The sequence below is a fragment of the Tupaia chinensis genome, unplaced genomic scaffold, assembly GCF_000334495.1.
Source record: "Tupaia chinensis unplaced genomic scaffold, TupChi_1.0 Scaffold000028_1, whole genome shotgun sequence".
NCBI lineage: Eukaryota > Metazoa > Chordata > Mammalia > Scandentia > Tupaiidae > Tupaia > Tupaia belangeri.
In genome coordinates, this window is record NW_006159458.1 from 232,495 (window position 1) to 248,253 (window position 15,759).

Genomic DNA, 15,759 nt, shown 5'->3' on the forward strand with positions numbered 1-15,759 from the left:
ATATGTGCTCATTGGGGAGGGACAGAGAGAGTGAGTGAGAAAAGCCTTCGAGACTTGAACTGCTGTCAGCCATTTGGGAGTTCCGTGCCTTAACCACACTGCCATCTGCTGGCCCCAAGTGGAAAATATTTTTAAAAGAAAGAAGGAAAACAAACAACAAAAAAAACTAAAAAAAAATTATGTTTCCCTTTTTTGTTTTGTTTTGTTTTAGAGGTTTTTCCTATAGGGCATGTGTGCACGCCAGAATGAGACAGAGAGATAGAAAGTGAGAAATTGCCCCCCAGGGTGGAGGGCCACTCCGCAATCCCTTCTCCTCCATTGTTCTCTCGGGATCTTGGGCATGCACGGACATGCGCCCGGCGTGAGTTTAAGCCACCGGGTCTGGAACTCAAACCGCGGTTGTCTGCATAGGAGTTCAGAGACATAGCCAGTACGCCAACTGCTGGTCCTATAAATTTTTATATATTTTTAAAAATTTTTATTTATTATTAAATTTGCCATAAGGCACTTGTGTTCACCAGAGAGACACAGAGAGAAAGGGAGAAAGCAAGCCATCCATGTGGGAGTCCAGAACCTTAACCTAACATTTTATATTTTTTATGATTATAATTATGGATGTTTCTGTACTGTGTCCTTTTTATCAGTTGCTTTGTTTGCCGCATGCTTAAATTATTTATTTTTAAAAAACTGAACCCATTCAGGCACTCTAAAGTATTTTAAAAATTTTATTATTTTTAATATTTGCAGAGAGAGACACACACAGAGAGAAAGGAAAGAGAGGGAAAGTGAGAAAGCAAGCCTTCAGGTCCAGGACTTGAACCATGATTGGCTATCTGGGAGTCCAGCTCCCTTAACCACCCTGCCACCCACTGGCCCCACTTAAGTTATTTTAATTTTTCAGTGTTTTAACTATAAGAATGTAGTTAAATTTTTGTGTATATACATGATAATTTTCTTCAGATAAGCTCCTACCAGTTGTTAAAGCTTTGGCTGGTCTTGCAGAGTGTTCTCCAGAGAGGTGCTCTGGTTTAGACTTTAATTTGCAATGATAAGAATGCCTGTTAAGACTATATACTTTTTATTTTTAAGCTTTTTTTTTTTTTTTTTTTTTTTGAGAAGTTTTTACTATAGGGCCTGTGCGTTCACCAGAAAGACAGAGACCAAGTGATTCAAAGAGAGAAATCATCCTACAGGGGGATGGCCACACTGCAATCCCTTCTCCTCCATTCTCCTCTCTGGATCTTGGGCATGCACGTACACTTGCCTGGCGTGAGTTTAATCCACTGGGTCTGGGACTCGAACCGTGGTTGACTACATGGGAATCCAGCAACATAGCCATTACACCAATTGCTGGTTCCTGTTTTTAGGCTTTTGTCATAGAGTGTATATGTTCACAGAGAGAGACAGAGGAAAAGTGAGAAAGTACCTCCCTCTGCCCTCCGAGGATGGCTGCACTGTAATTCCTTGTCCCCCATTCTCTTCCTGGGATTTTGAGGCCCCCCCCCACACACACACACTTGGCATGACTTTCAAGTCATCAGGTCCAAGACTTGAACCACAGTGGGTCATGTAGGAATCCAGCTTCTTAACCACAATGCCACCTGCTGGCCCCATGAGTCCATATTTCTAAGTCTGCCTGTTTAACAGGTAAAACATGTCTCAGTTTGATCTGCAATATCGGTGATGCAATTTTTCATCTGTCAAATTAACTCATGTTTTAAAATTTAAGTTTGTCTTAAAATGTGCAATATTCTTTTCATTGTTCATATCTTAAGAAGAATGATTTTATTTTTATTTGTTATTATTTTAATTTGACCAGAGAGAGACAGAGACAGAAAGCAAATCTGCAGATCCAGGACTTGAACTGCAGTCAGCCATGTGGAAAATCCAGTGCCTTAACTGTGTTAAAAACAAATTTAAACAAACCGCCACGTGGTTTACAAGGAATGTATGTGGGCAGATGAGAAAGCGACGTGTGCAGTAAAAAGGGAAAGTGTCGTATAAGAACGTAAGTGAGGGAGTGAGGTAGAGAGACCACTGGTTACAGGTAGAAGGTAGGCTGCACACACAGCCTAAAAGGTGAGCTTTCTGGGACTGAGTTATGACTGGTGTGATTGGCTATAACTTAGTAGTAACCAGCTCGAAAATATAAAAAAACCAGCCTAACAGATACAATTCCAGCTTATCCAGAGGGATCCATATGTGGGAGTAATTCAGCCATTTTAATTCAGAAGAGTTTAGTTTAACAACCACCACACCACTTGCCGGCCCCTCATTGCTCATCTTGAGAGAACGGAGATTGAGGTTTCATTAATATACGTAAATGCCCAGAACTTAGTGAGATAGTTTAGTGAATTCTGACAAAGTACACTTACATTACCATCACACAGATGAAAATGTAGGGCATTTCTGTCATCCCTGGGAGTTTCCTAAAGAGACTCTGGTGTTTCATACTTAGTTTTCTACTTATTTGGGCCTTTTGAAGACCGGGAATTCATATGAACAGCAGCACTAGTTAGCTGAAATTTGCTTTGCTTATCTAAGTTCTACCCAGTGATCTATAAAAAGTAAGAATTTGCATTCAGATAGCAATCCATATACATATTTAATGTGACTAATCTGTACCAAGGTTTATTCTGCCATCTTTATGCACGTTAATCCCTTTATTGTGCAGAAATTTAATGTGGGTGTTCTTGTCCTCTTTCAGGAGACTCTGCAAATCGATGAGGATGATAGGCCGGAACTAGTCTGGTGGAAGTGTAAGAAGTGGGCACTGCATATTGTAGCTCGTCTCTTTGAACGGTGATGCTCTGTTGATTACATTTATTTATTTATTTTAAAAATTATTTTATTTAACTTTATCCATTCATTTATTTATTTACTTATTTCAATTTGACCAGAGAGGGACAGAAAGACTGAAAGTGAGGAAGCAAGCCACCAGGTCCGCGACCTGAACTGTGGTTGGCCATGTGGGAGTCCAGTGCCCTTAACCACCACTCCACCTGCCGACCCCCATTTATGATCTTACAGTCAGACGTCTTTTGGTGTTGGTTATAATAAAGTTGGATAGTTCCCTTGATGTTCTGCCATATATGATTATTTGTTTTTAAGTCACAGAGTCCACCTTTTGTTTAAAGTAGGCATGATAGTGATTATTGACTTCAAGGAAACCTTTGCTGCATCTTTACTACTATTCTGTGGAAAAACGGGATGCTGTTGTTGAGCCCATTGAAAATATCCAGGAATTGTGCCAAAGGGTACATGGAAACTCCATATGAAACTCAACTTTCATTTTAAAAGCATTTGTTGAAAAATCCATTATATGTCAGAGAAAACATTTTTGTTTCCATTTTCTCTTTAGGAGATCTAAAGAGACAGGTGACAGCTTCTGCCTAAACTTGAAAGTCTGAGTACAGCTTGTTAGGATTCATTTGCAGCTATGTAAAAAAGGAATGGGTGCATTTTCTGCTCCAACAGAATATTAAAAGTATTCTCTTTGTGTTTTAAGATATGGAAGCCCAGGAAATGTCACGAAAGAATATTTTGAATTTTCTGAATTCTTTTTGAAAACCTATGCAGTGGGAATTCAGCAGGTAATGAACTTATGCTTTTTAAATAGAAAGATGGTTACTACTGAAAATAGGCTATTTCTGTCTGTTTAAAAGTAATTTACTGGGAGATGGTGGGAAATGAGGGAGGGTCAGAGGGAGGGAATCACAGGAAACAAAGAAGCAAAACATTTAGGAGACACAAAAATGGAAAATTATCTCTTGATGATAATGTGTATGGAAATATCTTTAACTGAACCAGTATACAGTATATTCATGATGGGAAAATTCATTTGTATAGTGTAATGATACACAGTGATTGAATGTAAATAAAATATTAGAGAAAAAGTAACTTACTAACATAATTCGTTACATATTCCAGAGATGAAATGGCAGCTCTGGAAATCTGATATGTTGCAATTAGTTTTAGAATCAAATAGGGCAGCTCCCATAAGAACTGCCCTTCTAAACTTCTAGATTCCGAACTCAAGCCTTTTAAATTTGTTAATACTGGTGTAGCAGTCACCTGTATTAGATTGGGTTCTTTTATTGATTGATTGAAAGATTTTTGCTATAGGGTATGGGCACTCACCAGAGAGACAGAAAGCGAGAAGTCACACCCAGGAGAGATGGCGACACTTCAATCTCTTCTCCTCCATTCTCCTCTCGGGATTTTGAGCATGCCCGCACACATGCCCAGCATGAGTTTTAAGCTGCTGAGTCCAGGACTGAAACCGTGGTCTGGTAGTCCAGTGATGTAACCATTATGCCACCTGCTAGTCCCTAGATTGGGTTCTTACATGAATTCTTTCAGACCTCTTAAGAGCTTCTTAACCTTTCTTTCTTTGAGTCTCACCTTTTTACATTTTTAGATTTATGTAATACTAATTGATTTATTTCAAGAGTACTTAAGCTTTGATGTTAAGACTCTCAGCTGAGAACTTGAGGGGACCAGCAGTTGGCGTAATGGCTACATCACTGGACTTCCATGTAGTTGACCACGGTTCGAGTCCCAGACCCAATGGCTTAAAACTCAAGCCAGGTGCTGTGAGTGTGTGCCTAAGATCCTGAGAGGAAAAATGGAGAAGGGATTGCGGCGTGGCCATCTCCCCGGGTAGTGATTTCTTGCTTTCTGTCTCTCTCTGTCTTTCTGGTGAGTGTATGTGCCCTATAGCAAAAACCTCTCCAAAAAAAAAAAACAAAAAAAAAAAACTTGGACAGTTTTCTGGAGATTTGGGAACCATTATAGTGAAAATAAGTTCTTGAGAAACAATCCAAGTTGTTGAAAAATTTTAAAAAACTTCAAAGGATAAGTGGGCTGTGAAGATTGGTTGGTCAGTATTGCCATTTAAATCATGATTCTTTGTTGTAAAATTTAACAATTATTGCCCATTGACTGTTCCGGGACCCCATTGAGGAAGCAAAGACTAATTATATGTAGTCAGTGCTTTTAATGATATAAAGGTTTTCCTATATTTTTGTAAATTTGTTACATATTGTCAATGATACAGAATTAAATACTTTGAGCCTGTCACCTTAAAATGCAATACTTCCTTTTTAATGGGCTGCCGTGTTGTCTAGTAGGATGTTTTCTAAAAAGTACCGTGATACAACTGAGGAAAGGTGTAGTTCTAATTGTCTCACAAATTATTGTTTTCTCATGAGATAGTCTGTCGGAAAAGTTAGTGAGTAAGGAGTAAAAAAAAAAATCTGTTCAGCAATTTCCCATGCATGCTAGAATGATCAGGAAGCTGGTCAGCTGTCTTTCCACTGTTAAACTCCATTAAGCATTTGAATGTTGCTGTCCACTTGAAGTATGTTCAGTAGACTTTTCCCGGTGATGTAAACATGGACCTATGCCTGTGTGTAGATGTGTATGCACACATTAAGCGAAAGCTCATGCCATTGCCTTCACGTCATAAACTCCTTATGTCTTGGTTACTTAAGGTGCATATTTCTGGTACTTAAAAGTAGTCCTCTCATCAAGAACCGTTTTCTCCTCCACTGTTAAGTCTCATCTCCCATTATCCTCTACGTATGAGCCATAACTGTCTTTGGAAGAGTCATGTTCCTAAAGTCATGTAACACTTTCATTGCATTTTTTCCATGAACTTTTCAACTCCCCTTTTAAAATAAAATTCTCCCGGGAACCAGCAGTAGCGTAATGGCTATGTTGCTGGACTCTCATGTAGTCGACCACGGTTCGTGTCCCAGACCTGGTGGCTTAAAACTCACGCTGGGTATGTGTGCATGCGTGCCCAAGATCCCAAGAGGAGAATGGAGGAGAAGGGATTGCGGAGTGACCATCCCCCCGGGGGGGGATTTCTCGCTTCCTGTCTCTCTGTCTCTGTCTGTCTGGCAAGCACACGCACCCTATAGCGAAAAAAACCTCTCCAAAAAAAAAAAAGAAAGAACTAAAAAAAAAAATTCTCCCACATTTTTCTTTTAGAGTGTCTATACTTCATTTTTTGTTGCTGTTAAAATACTTCTCCATCTGGCATTTATTTTACAAAGTTTATAGTTAGGGAACTAGTTTAATGTTTTTCAGAGAGCCAGTCAGTTTATTTTTTTTAAAGGTTTTGGCCATGGGGTACATGTGCTTGCTGGGGAGAGACCGACAGAGAGGGAAAGTAAGAAATCACTCTATAAGGAGATAGCCACACTGCAGTTCCTTCTCCTTCATTCTACTCCTGGGATTTTTTTGGCGTGCATGCACATAGTCCTGGAGTGATTTTCAAGCCTCTGGGTCTGGGACTCCAACCATAGTCAGCCTTGTGGGAATCCAGTGCCTTAACCACTACCCTACCTGTTGGCCTAATCAATGCAATGTTTTGAATAACTTTTGTCTTCCATTTTGGAAGAGCCTTTATCAGATAATAAGATCTTGGTATCACTTGCTGTATGAAAATTTATGTTTATTTAGTTTATTAATTTTTTTAATTGCCAGATGGTATGTATGTGCACTTGTCAGAGAGAGACAGAGTCAGAGAGAGGGAGAAAACACCCCTCAGTGGGGTGTGGTCCTTCTCAGTTTCTCTATCCTCTTGGGATTTGGTATATGCATGCACATGTGCCTGGTGTGTTTCTCAAGCTTCTGAGACCAGGAATGAAATAATGGTCAGTTGTGTGGCTCCTTACTCCTTTAACCACTAGACCATGCGCTGGCCCCAGTTATTTTATTTTTTTTGGACAAGTTTTTGCTATAGGGAGTGTGCACTTGTCAGAAAGAAAGAGACAGAGTGAGAAATCACCCCCCAGGGAGGATGGCCACGCTGCAGTCCCTTTTCCTCCATTCTCCTCTCGGGATCTTGGGCATGCACGCACACGCGCCCGGCATGAGGGTAAGCCCCCAGGTACAGAACTCAAACCGTGGTCGACTACATGGGAGTCCAGCGACATAGCCATTATGCCATCTGCTGGCCCCTGTTATTATTTTTCTTAATAGGAGTCTTACATTGTTTTATAGACCTAGCAGTAGAAGAACTTAGACTTTTTCGAGTAGTCCTACAGGCTAGGGGAAGGATAGACACTTGAAAGTTACCGTGAGATGCCCGTTGTGTCAATACAGGCACTCCTCACTTAACAACCACGCTCTATTCCCATGACTAGGTTGTTAAGCGAATTGCTCTATAAGCAAGAATCTTAAAGGGAATTCATGTTCTTTCTTTTCACTGACATCTTGTGCAGTGGGTGCACAATAAAGTACAAATGTGTAGGCATAATATGTAGTCTTGTGCGATTGTGAACACTTCGTGTAGTGAATAAGAACTGACTGTGAGAACAACAGAGGCTGAGAAGGGGCTTCCTGAGAGTCACACAGACTGAGAAAGGACGCCCCGCGGGAGGACTGGTTGTCAGTCCTTACACAGGTAGGTCATTAAGTGGCTGTACAGATGGATTTATCTAATAACTAGAACTGTCCATGTGAACTTGCTCAAAAAATATTGATTTCCCTCAAAATCTGTTAGTTTTTATCCCTGTGCATTCTGGAATTTATGTCAAGCCTAATTAAAATTGTTTGTATTCTTCTGTTTTCTCTTCCTATTTTCCTATAGGTACTACTAAAAATTTTAGATCAATATAGACAGAAAGAATATGTGGCCCCCCGTGTTCTTCAGCAGGCATTCAACTATCTCAACCAAGGGGTTGTTCACTCTGTCACCTGGAAGCAGATGAAGCCACACATACAGGTTAGTTTAACAGATTGTTAATAATCTCTGGGATTATTCTCTGAGGTGAAGAGTGAGACTGGGAAGGATGGGGGAGAAGACTAGCCAGATGCTGGTGGGTGAGAATAGGATTATAGATAGTGTCTGAGTTCCAAAATACAGTGGGATGAATATTGTTAACAGCGACATTGGATATGTCAGGGTACCTACTGGGGAGGGTTCCCAATGCTCCCAGCACAAAGTAACGGAGACAGGTCAAGGTAATGGGTTTGCCACTGGGTTATTGCATATTGTATTCGTGTGCGGAAGTATCACATTACACTGCCACAAATAGGTGCAGTGATTGTAATTCTAGTTTTAAAATCTTCTAAGAAAAGACTATATAGAAATGTCTAAAAAATAATCTTAAAAAAATAAAGTCATTCTCTGGCTAAATCCAGCGTATCTTTTGATTCCATTAATTGTTTTAATCAAATGTATCTGATATGAAGGGCTTGGATTTAAGCATTTGAGAAGAATGGGGCCTTCAAGTCTTAGGAACTGAAGCCTTAGATTCAGTTGATCTTGCTTAAGGTCTCATTTAGCCTCGGTTTCTTCCCATGAAGGCAGATGATGCTTTTCTGCCCTTTAATTTATAAGTTGATAGATCTAATGAGGTGCTTTTTATGAAAACATTTTGAAAACTGTCACTACGGCTGTACTAAACCTGATATGTGACCATTTTCTTTTGGAGGTATGAGCAGAAGAGGTTTTTATTTTTTTCACGTCGTTAAGCTCTGTAGCAGAATTTCTGTTTTTATATCAACTGTTTACTTAAAGGTAGAATTCAGCATTGCTGTTTAATTAAAAAAATGTGAATGGAAAATTATGAGCCATTACTAAAATTTTACTTATATATTTTGAGTAACTGAAAGCCATTATTTATTTATTTTATTTTTGGAGAGGTTTTTGCTATAGGGCGCCAGACAGACAAAGAGAGGCAGAGAAACAGAAAGTGAGAAATCACCCCCCAGGGGGATGGTCACGCCGCAATCCCTTCTCCTCCATTCTCCTCCCGGGATCCTGGGCACGCACGCACACGTGCCCGGCGTGAGTTTAAGCCACGGGGTCCGGGACTTGAACTGTGGTCAACTACGTGGGAGTCCAGCGACATAACCATTATGTTAACTGCTGGTCCCCTGAAAGCCATTATTAACTGAATCTTTGTCTCTCCACAAACTATGCCTTTTTATTTTTTATTTTTAACGTTTAAAAAGTTTTTGCTATTGAGTACATGCACTCCCCAGAGAGAGACAGTGATTGGGAAAGTTAGAAATTATTCCGCAGGAGGACGGTCTCTTCTCCACCAGTCTCCTTGGGATTTTGGGCATACATGCACACATGCCTGGAGTAACTTTCAAGCTGCTGGGTCCGGGAGTTGAACCACTCAGTTGGTTCTGCAGGATCCAATGCTCCAACTTCTATGCCACCTGCTGACCCCAAACTATGCCTTTTAAAATTCCATAAGATGATATCTACAAAGAAAAACAAATTCTTTTACTTTGTCTTTGCTATTTAGGATAAAGTTTAGTGTTGTCTTATTATAGGTCTTACAAATATATTATTTTTTTATTATGCTTTTATGTGTACATCTTAACTATTTGTCTAATTGCTTTGATCAAAGTGATAGTATTTTTGCAATTAATGAAAATACTGATTTCATTTTGCATATTATGCGCCTGTGAATTAAGGGTGAGTTGTGGTAGTATTTTCTATATTTGATGCCTTTGGCCTTATTTTTGTATGGCTCTAATGAAACTGTTTAGAAACATGGCTCTAATGAAACTCTAAGAAAACTGATTCCTGGGCTCTTATTTTTCTCTTAGAGTTATTGAATTTTTTATTGAATTTGGAGTAGATGATAAGATACTGTTTTTACATGAGTAATTTCTTAGAGTACGTAGGGCATAATAGATCATTGGCAACAGTATTGAGAGGCTACTGGGTGTGATATTTTTCCCCCTGTTGAAATGTACATTTGTGGAGTAGGAAATTGTTTTTTTGAAATTGGAAAAGAAAATTTTAGTATTGTCAATACATTGACATTTAGAATGAAGTAGGAAATGTTAAAAAAATTTTTGAAATAAATATAATAGTAAATTTAACCTTGACATTTTTATTTCTTAGATAATATATCTTTATTATTGATTTGTTAGTAAAATTTTTTTTATGCCTGTTGTTGCTTCAAAGAATAACATTTATCTTTGTCTCTTTCTCTATACCTTTAACTGCTTGTTGTTTAAAAATAATCTTATGTTTAACTCTTTAACCCCAGCCGCACACCTAGAGGCTTTTGATTTCCTGCTTCCGCCTGAATTAACACAGGCAGAAGTGTAGCATAACAGTTTGGAAAACCAATAGCATAAAAGCTATCAATAAATACATGTCAGTGCTACAAAAATTGAATAGCTATACTCATTTTTTTTTTTTTCTGGCCTTAGAATATCTCTGAAGATGTGATTTTTTCCGTGATGTGTTATAAAGATGAGGATGAAGAGTTGTGGCAGGAAGATCCATGTGAGTATATAAGGATGAAATTTGGTAATTAAGATGATCTTATTTCTCATCAGTTCCTAGATATGTAAAATGATATTATTAAATTTACATATATATATATATATATATATTTAAAGTATATATTTTTGTAATGATTATTTGTTTCATTTTATTCATTTATTCATTTCTTTTAATTTGACCAGAGAGAGAGACAGAGAGAAAGGGAAAGTGACTAAGCAGGCCACTAGGTCCAGGACTCTAACCACAGTTGGCCATGTGGGAGTGTCCAGTGCCTTAACCATCACGCCACCTGCTGGCCCCTAAATTTATATTTTTAAGTAGATTTTAATACTTTGTTAGATTCCCCTAATTCTGCTTTGCATGATACTCTCTGAAACTCATGAGAGTTTGATGTTCTATTGAAGCAAAGAACTCGGGGCTTTGGGTGTGGGGAATGAAGACCTGTCCTGTCCCTCTCTCTCCCGAGTGTGGGAGCCATCCATGTGTGGAGCCATCCATCACTAATGCTGTTGTAAGGCCCATCTGCGGGAACCATCCCTTCCTGTGCCCTTCAGGATACACGTGTGTAGACTGGGGTGTTCTCACCTGGGGAGGGTCTCTGGATTTCTGCCTGTTTTAGGAGCACCCCATTTTGGTTGGTGCCATTACCCTAGACATCAAGTGTCCAGCAAAGGGATGAGGCCCCGCTGTGGTGGCCTAGTTCTCTGAGGGCCCTTTTAGCTTAGATCATTCTGGAAGCTGTTGAACTGTATAGATTCCCTGAGTCATTTCCTTTTATCCCCAGTTTGTATAGTTGCTTCATGTGCTACTTGAGCACTCAGCCAAAACATGTTCATTCACATCTCTTTGTCTCTCTTGCAGTGTAGCAGCCGTCTGAGGACAGGAACTCGGTCTTATTTTACATTATTATTATTATTCTTTTGTAGAGGTTTTTGCTATAAGGTGCGTGCACTCGCCAGAAAGACCGAAAGTGAGAAATCACCCCCCTGGGGGATGGACATGCCGCAATCCCTTCTCCTCCATTCTCCTCTTGGGATTTTGGGCACGCATGCACACACATGCGCCTGGTGTGAGTTTAATCTACCGAGTCCAGGACTCGAACCGAGGTTGACTACATGGGAGGCCAGCGACAGAGCCATTACGCCAACTGCTAGTCCTTTATTTTGTGTTTTCTATCCATCTACATCTCTACATTCTCTGCTCCTGCCTGATCCTAGTGTGCCTTCAGTAAATGATTACTAATACCAGCGCTGTCAGGGCCAGCGACAGAGTGTGGTGACAACAGTGTAGTGACAACAGTGTGGTGACAAAGCAGTGCTCTTCCCTGTGGGACCAGCTGTCTTTAGCTATGGGAGTAAAGCCTACTAGTGTAGATGTAAGATTTTTGGCTCTGGGACCAGCAGTTAGCGTAATGGCTATGTCGCTGGACTCCCACGTAGTCGACCGCGGTTCTTATCTTGGACCCGGTGGCTTAAACTCATGCCGGGTGCGTGTGCGCGCGTGCCCAAGATCCCGAGAGGAGAATGGAGCAGAAGGGATTGCAGCATGGCCATCCCCCCTGGGGGGTGATTTCTTGCTTTCTGTCTCTCGGTCTCTCGCTGTCTTCTGGCGAGCACACGCGCCCTATAGCAAAAAACTCTCAAAAAAAAAAAAGATTTTTGGCTCTGTTGTTTTCCCACTACTTTGGGTGTTGTAGTGTTTGATTCAGTAAGTGAGGAGGTGCCATTTCTCTTGCAAAAAAGTACAGAAAAAGCAAATGAATGACCAACAACATTTACCATTTGCTTTATCTCTTCCTTCTACCTTTTTCTTTTGAAAATCATTACTCAAATGCTTGATTTATTATTTCTTCTTCCTAATGCCTTTGTTTTCATGATTTGACAGCAGAATGATTAGCCAGTCATTTTTTTTTTTTTTTGAGAGGTTTTCACTATAGGGTGCGTACGCTTGCCAGACAGACAGAGAGAGACATAGAGACAGAAAGCGAGAAATCACCCCCCAGAGGGGATAGTCACACTGCAATCCCTTCTCCTCCATTCTCCTCTCGGAATCTTGGGCACACACGCACACACGCCCGGCGTGAGTTTTAAAAAAAAAATACATGAACCATGATCGACTATGTGGAAGTCCAGCAACATAGCCATTATGCTAACTGCTGGTCCCAAGTCATTTTTGTATTTTAAGACATTATTTTAGTATTTAATTTTTAAAAATTATTTATTTTATTTATTATTATTTTGATTTCATTGCAGGCACTAGAGAGAAACACACACAAAGGGGGGTGGGAGAGGGAGAGAGAGAGGGAGGGAGAGAGAGAGAAAGCCACCAGGTCATGGACTTGAACTGTGGTTGGCCATGTGGGAGTCCAGCACCTTAACCATCATGCTATTTGCAAGCGCCAATATTTACCATTTTTTTTTTGTCTATCTTTTTTTTCTTGATAGCATATACACTCTCCAGAGAGACAGAAAGAGACAGAATTGGGGGAGGGAGAGAAAGAGAGAGAGAAAGAGAGAAAGGGAGAAATCACCCCTCAGTGGGGTGTGGTCACATTGCAGTCCCTTCTGTCGGGATTTTGGGTATGTACGCTCATGTGCCTGGCATGTTCTTTAAGCCACTGAGGCTGGATTGGAACTGCATAGTCAACCATGTGGAATCTGGCTCCCTTAACCACTATGCTATGGGTCCAGCCTACAGTATTTACTTTTCTGTAGTACCTGTATTTTTGTAAAGCACAAAGTATTTGTTATGCTTTCAGGGAGCTATCGTTGTTTCACTTACTTTTCTAATCTGATAAAATAGAATCTCAACTTTAGAAAATATTAAAAGCTCTTTGTGTTAACAGTGAAAATTCATGTTTTATTGATTATTTAAAGGAGACTATGGATAACCAAAACTAGTTGAAATGTTTCTTCCTAATCATTTCCTCTGTGGAGCAGAAAAGCATATATATCAGATAGCCACCACCAGCAGTGGCTGTGTGATATATATATATATATTTTACTCTTGGGAAATTACAGAGAGGAGCAGCATGTGTGTATATATGTGTGTGTTTTGCCTCTTGTAGAACATAACTACCTAAATACAAACAAAACATTGCTATCTAAATGCATTGACTGATTTTAATAGTAATGATTTTATTTACATATTTAAAAATTTTTGTTGTGTTCTTTAAAATCTGCCTATTAGCCCCAGTTCTTTTTTTTTCCCCCAGGTTTTTGCTATAAGACACATGTGCTCACTGGAGAGAGACAGAGAGAGGCAGTGAGAGGGAAAGCAAGAAATCAGGGAACATGGCCATGCTGCAGTCCCTCTTAGTCCCTCTTCCTCCATTCTCCTCTTGGGAATTTGGGCATACACACACGTGCCCAGCATGATTTTCAAAGTGCTGGGTCCAGGACTCAAACTGCAGTTGACCATGTGGGAGTTGGGTGTCTTAACTGCCATGCTACCTGCTGGCCCCTCCCCCAGTTCTTTTTTTATTTAAAAATTTTATTTATTATTGTTCTTTAAAATTTCACCAGAAAGAGAGGGAAAGTGAGAAAATAAGCTGCCAGGTCCAGGACTCAAACTATGGTCGGCCATGTGGGAATCCAGCACCTTAACTACCACACCTTCTGCTGTTCCCTCCCCCCCACCTTAACCACTATGCTACCTGTTGTTTCCCCCTCCCTATTCTAATATTTTTAGATTTGGTAAAAATTAGCAAGAGCTTAGATCAATTTTTATGACAGGTTGGGTATGAATGCTGATGTGGTTGCTCATTGGTCTAACTGGGCAGGCGACTTAACCTCTCTAAGATGCAGCATTTTCAGGTGTAAAGATGGGGAAGACAGCAGTGGTGGCAGGTGTAGAGAGTGGCTATTCTGAGCAAACATGGTGATATTTAGACATATGCAGAAATGTGGTTCTATGGGCAGTCATTTGCAGGATAATGAACACCATTAGCATGTAAATATGCTAGATGCCTGTGTTTCTGAAAACCTACACTTTAAAAAAAATCTTGTGCTGGGACCAGCAGATGGTGTAATGGTTATGTTGCTGGACTTCCATGTAGGTGATTGCAGTTTGAGACCTGGACCCAGTGGTTTAAACTCATACCGGGCACGTGTGTGTGTGTGTGTGTGTGTGTGTACGCACACATGCCCCAAATCCTGAGAGAGTGGAGGAGAAGGGATTGCAGCATGTCCATACCCCCAACCCCAGTGATTTCTTGCTTTCTATCTCTCTAGTGTGGGGGTGGGGGTGGGGGGAGAGTCATGTGTTAATCAAAACTGACCTGAGAAAACTTAGGTAAGACTACATGGAACCAGGCGCCTTTGCATCTTTAGCCGATTAACATCTAAAAACAACTGGCTTTACATTCCATGTCCCCTTCCTCCATTTTCTGCCCTTTAAAAGAATAAACCTGAAAACAATTCAGGCCCGGGAACCAGCAGTTAGCGTAATGGCTATGTCGCTGGACTCCCACGTAGTCGACCGCGGTTCGTGTCCCGGACCCGGTGACTTAAAACTCACGCCGGGCACATGTGCGTGCGTGCCCAAGATCCCGAGAGGAGAATGGAGGAGAAGGGATTGCGGCGTGACCATCCCCCCCTGGGGGGTGATTTCTCGCTTTCTGTCTCTATGTCTCTCTCTGTCTGTCTGGCGAGCGCACGCGCCCTACAGTGAAAATCTCTCCAAAAAAAAAAAACAAAACACAACAAAAAAACAATTCAGGCCCTGGCTGTCACCATCAGAAAAGTGGAAACACCCAATCCCTGCTTTTCTCTACTCTTGTGTCTTTGTGTGTTTAGTTTTACATTTATTCTCTAATCCACCCCCCCTCCCCCCACACACACAGACTCAGAACATGCGTTTGTTTAGCTGTGTGAGACACAACAGGGAGCAATGATGGGGTAATACTCATGAGCTAGCTGCTCAGCAGAGAGTGCTAGGTGCTTGCAGAATTGGAGTGGAGTGCCTGGCACAGAGTGAGCACTCAAAAGAAGCTAGTTACTAGTGTTATTATGTTCATACTTTATATTTTGAGGCTAAGACTTAGATTTGGTTTTACCTTTTATATTTCTACAGGACATAATTGGCAATTCTCAAGCTTTCTACTTCTTTTATGTAAAATTTCCAATTTTACAATTTGTGAAAATTTTCATGTGAAGTGATATATTAAGTTCTAAATTAGTGTGTATTCCACAGATACCGACTGAGTACCTACCAGCACAGCCACTCACTGACCTCGTAGCCCCTCCAGGCTTTTCCGCTGGCTGTTTTCTCTGCCTGCACTGTGTTGTCTTTAGATCACTCATGGATTGATTTGTCCCTCATTTCATTTAATTTCTGCTTAAATATTACCTTAACAGAGAATTGGATGGGCCAGTAGGTGGCATGATGGTTAAAGTACTGGACTTCCACATGGCTGACCGTTATATGAGTCCCGGACCTGGTGGCTTGCTTTCTTAGTTTCTTTCTCTCTCTTTCTCTCTTGCTCT

General features: G+C 40.5%; 1 protein-coding gene across 3 annotated transcripts in view; it reads left to right on the forward strand.

Moving 5' to 3' along the window:
• The window catches only part of IPO8 (importin 8), a 92,762-nt gene that overhangs the window by 30,536 nt on the left and 46,467 nt on the right, over positions 1 to 15,759 (forward strand). For all 3 annotated transcript variants that reach the window (XM_027770926.1, XM_027770927.1, XM_006140247.3), the window contains exons 7-10: positions 2,708 to 2,802; positions 3,509 to 3,593; positions 7,604 to 7,738; positions 10,198 to 10,297. In XM_027770926.1, coding sequence (XP_027626727.1) covers positions 2,708 to 2,802; positions 3,509 to 3,593; positions 7,604 to 7,738; positions 10,198 to 10,297 — 415 coding nt within the window. The remainder of the gene's footprint in view (positions 1 to 2,707; positions 2,803 to 3,508; positions 3,594 to 7,603; positions 7,739 to 10,197; positions 10,298 to 15,759) is intronic.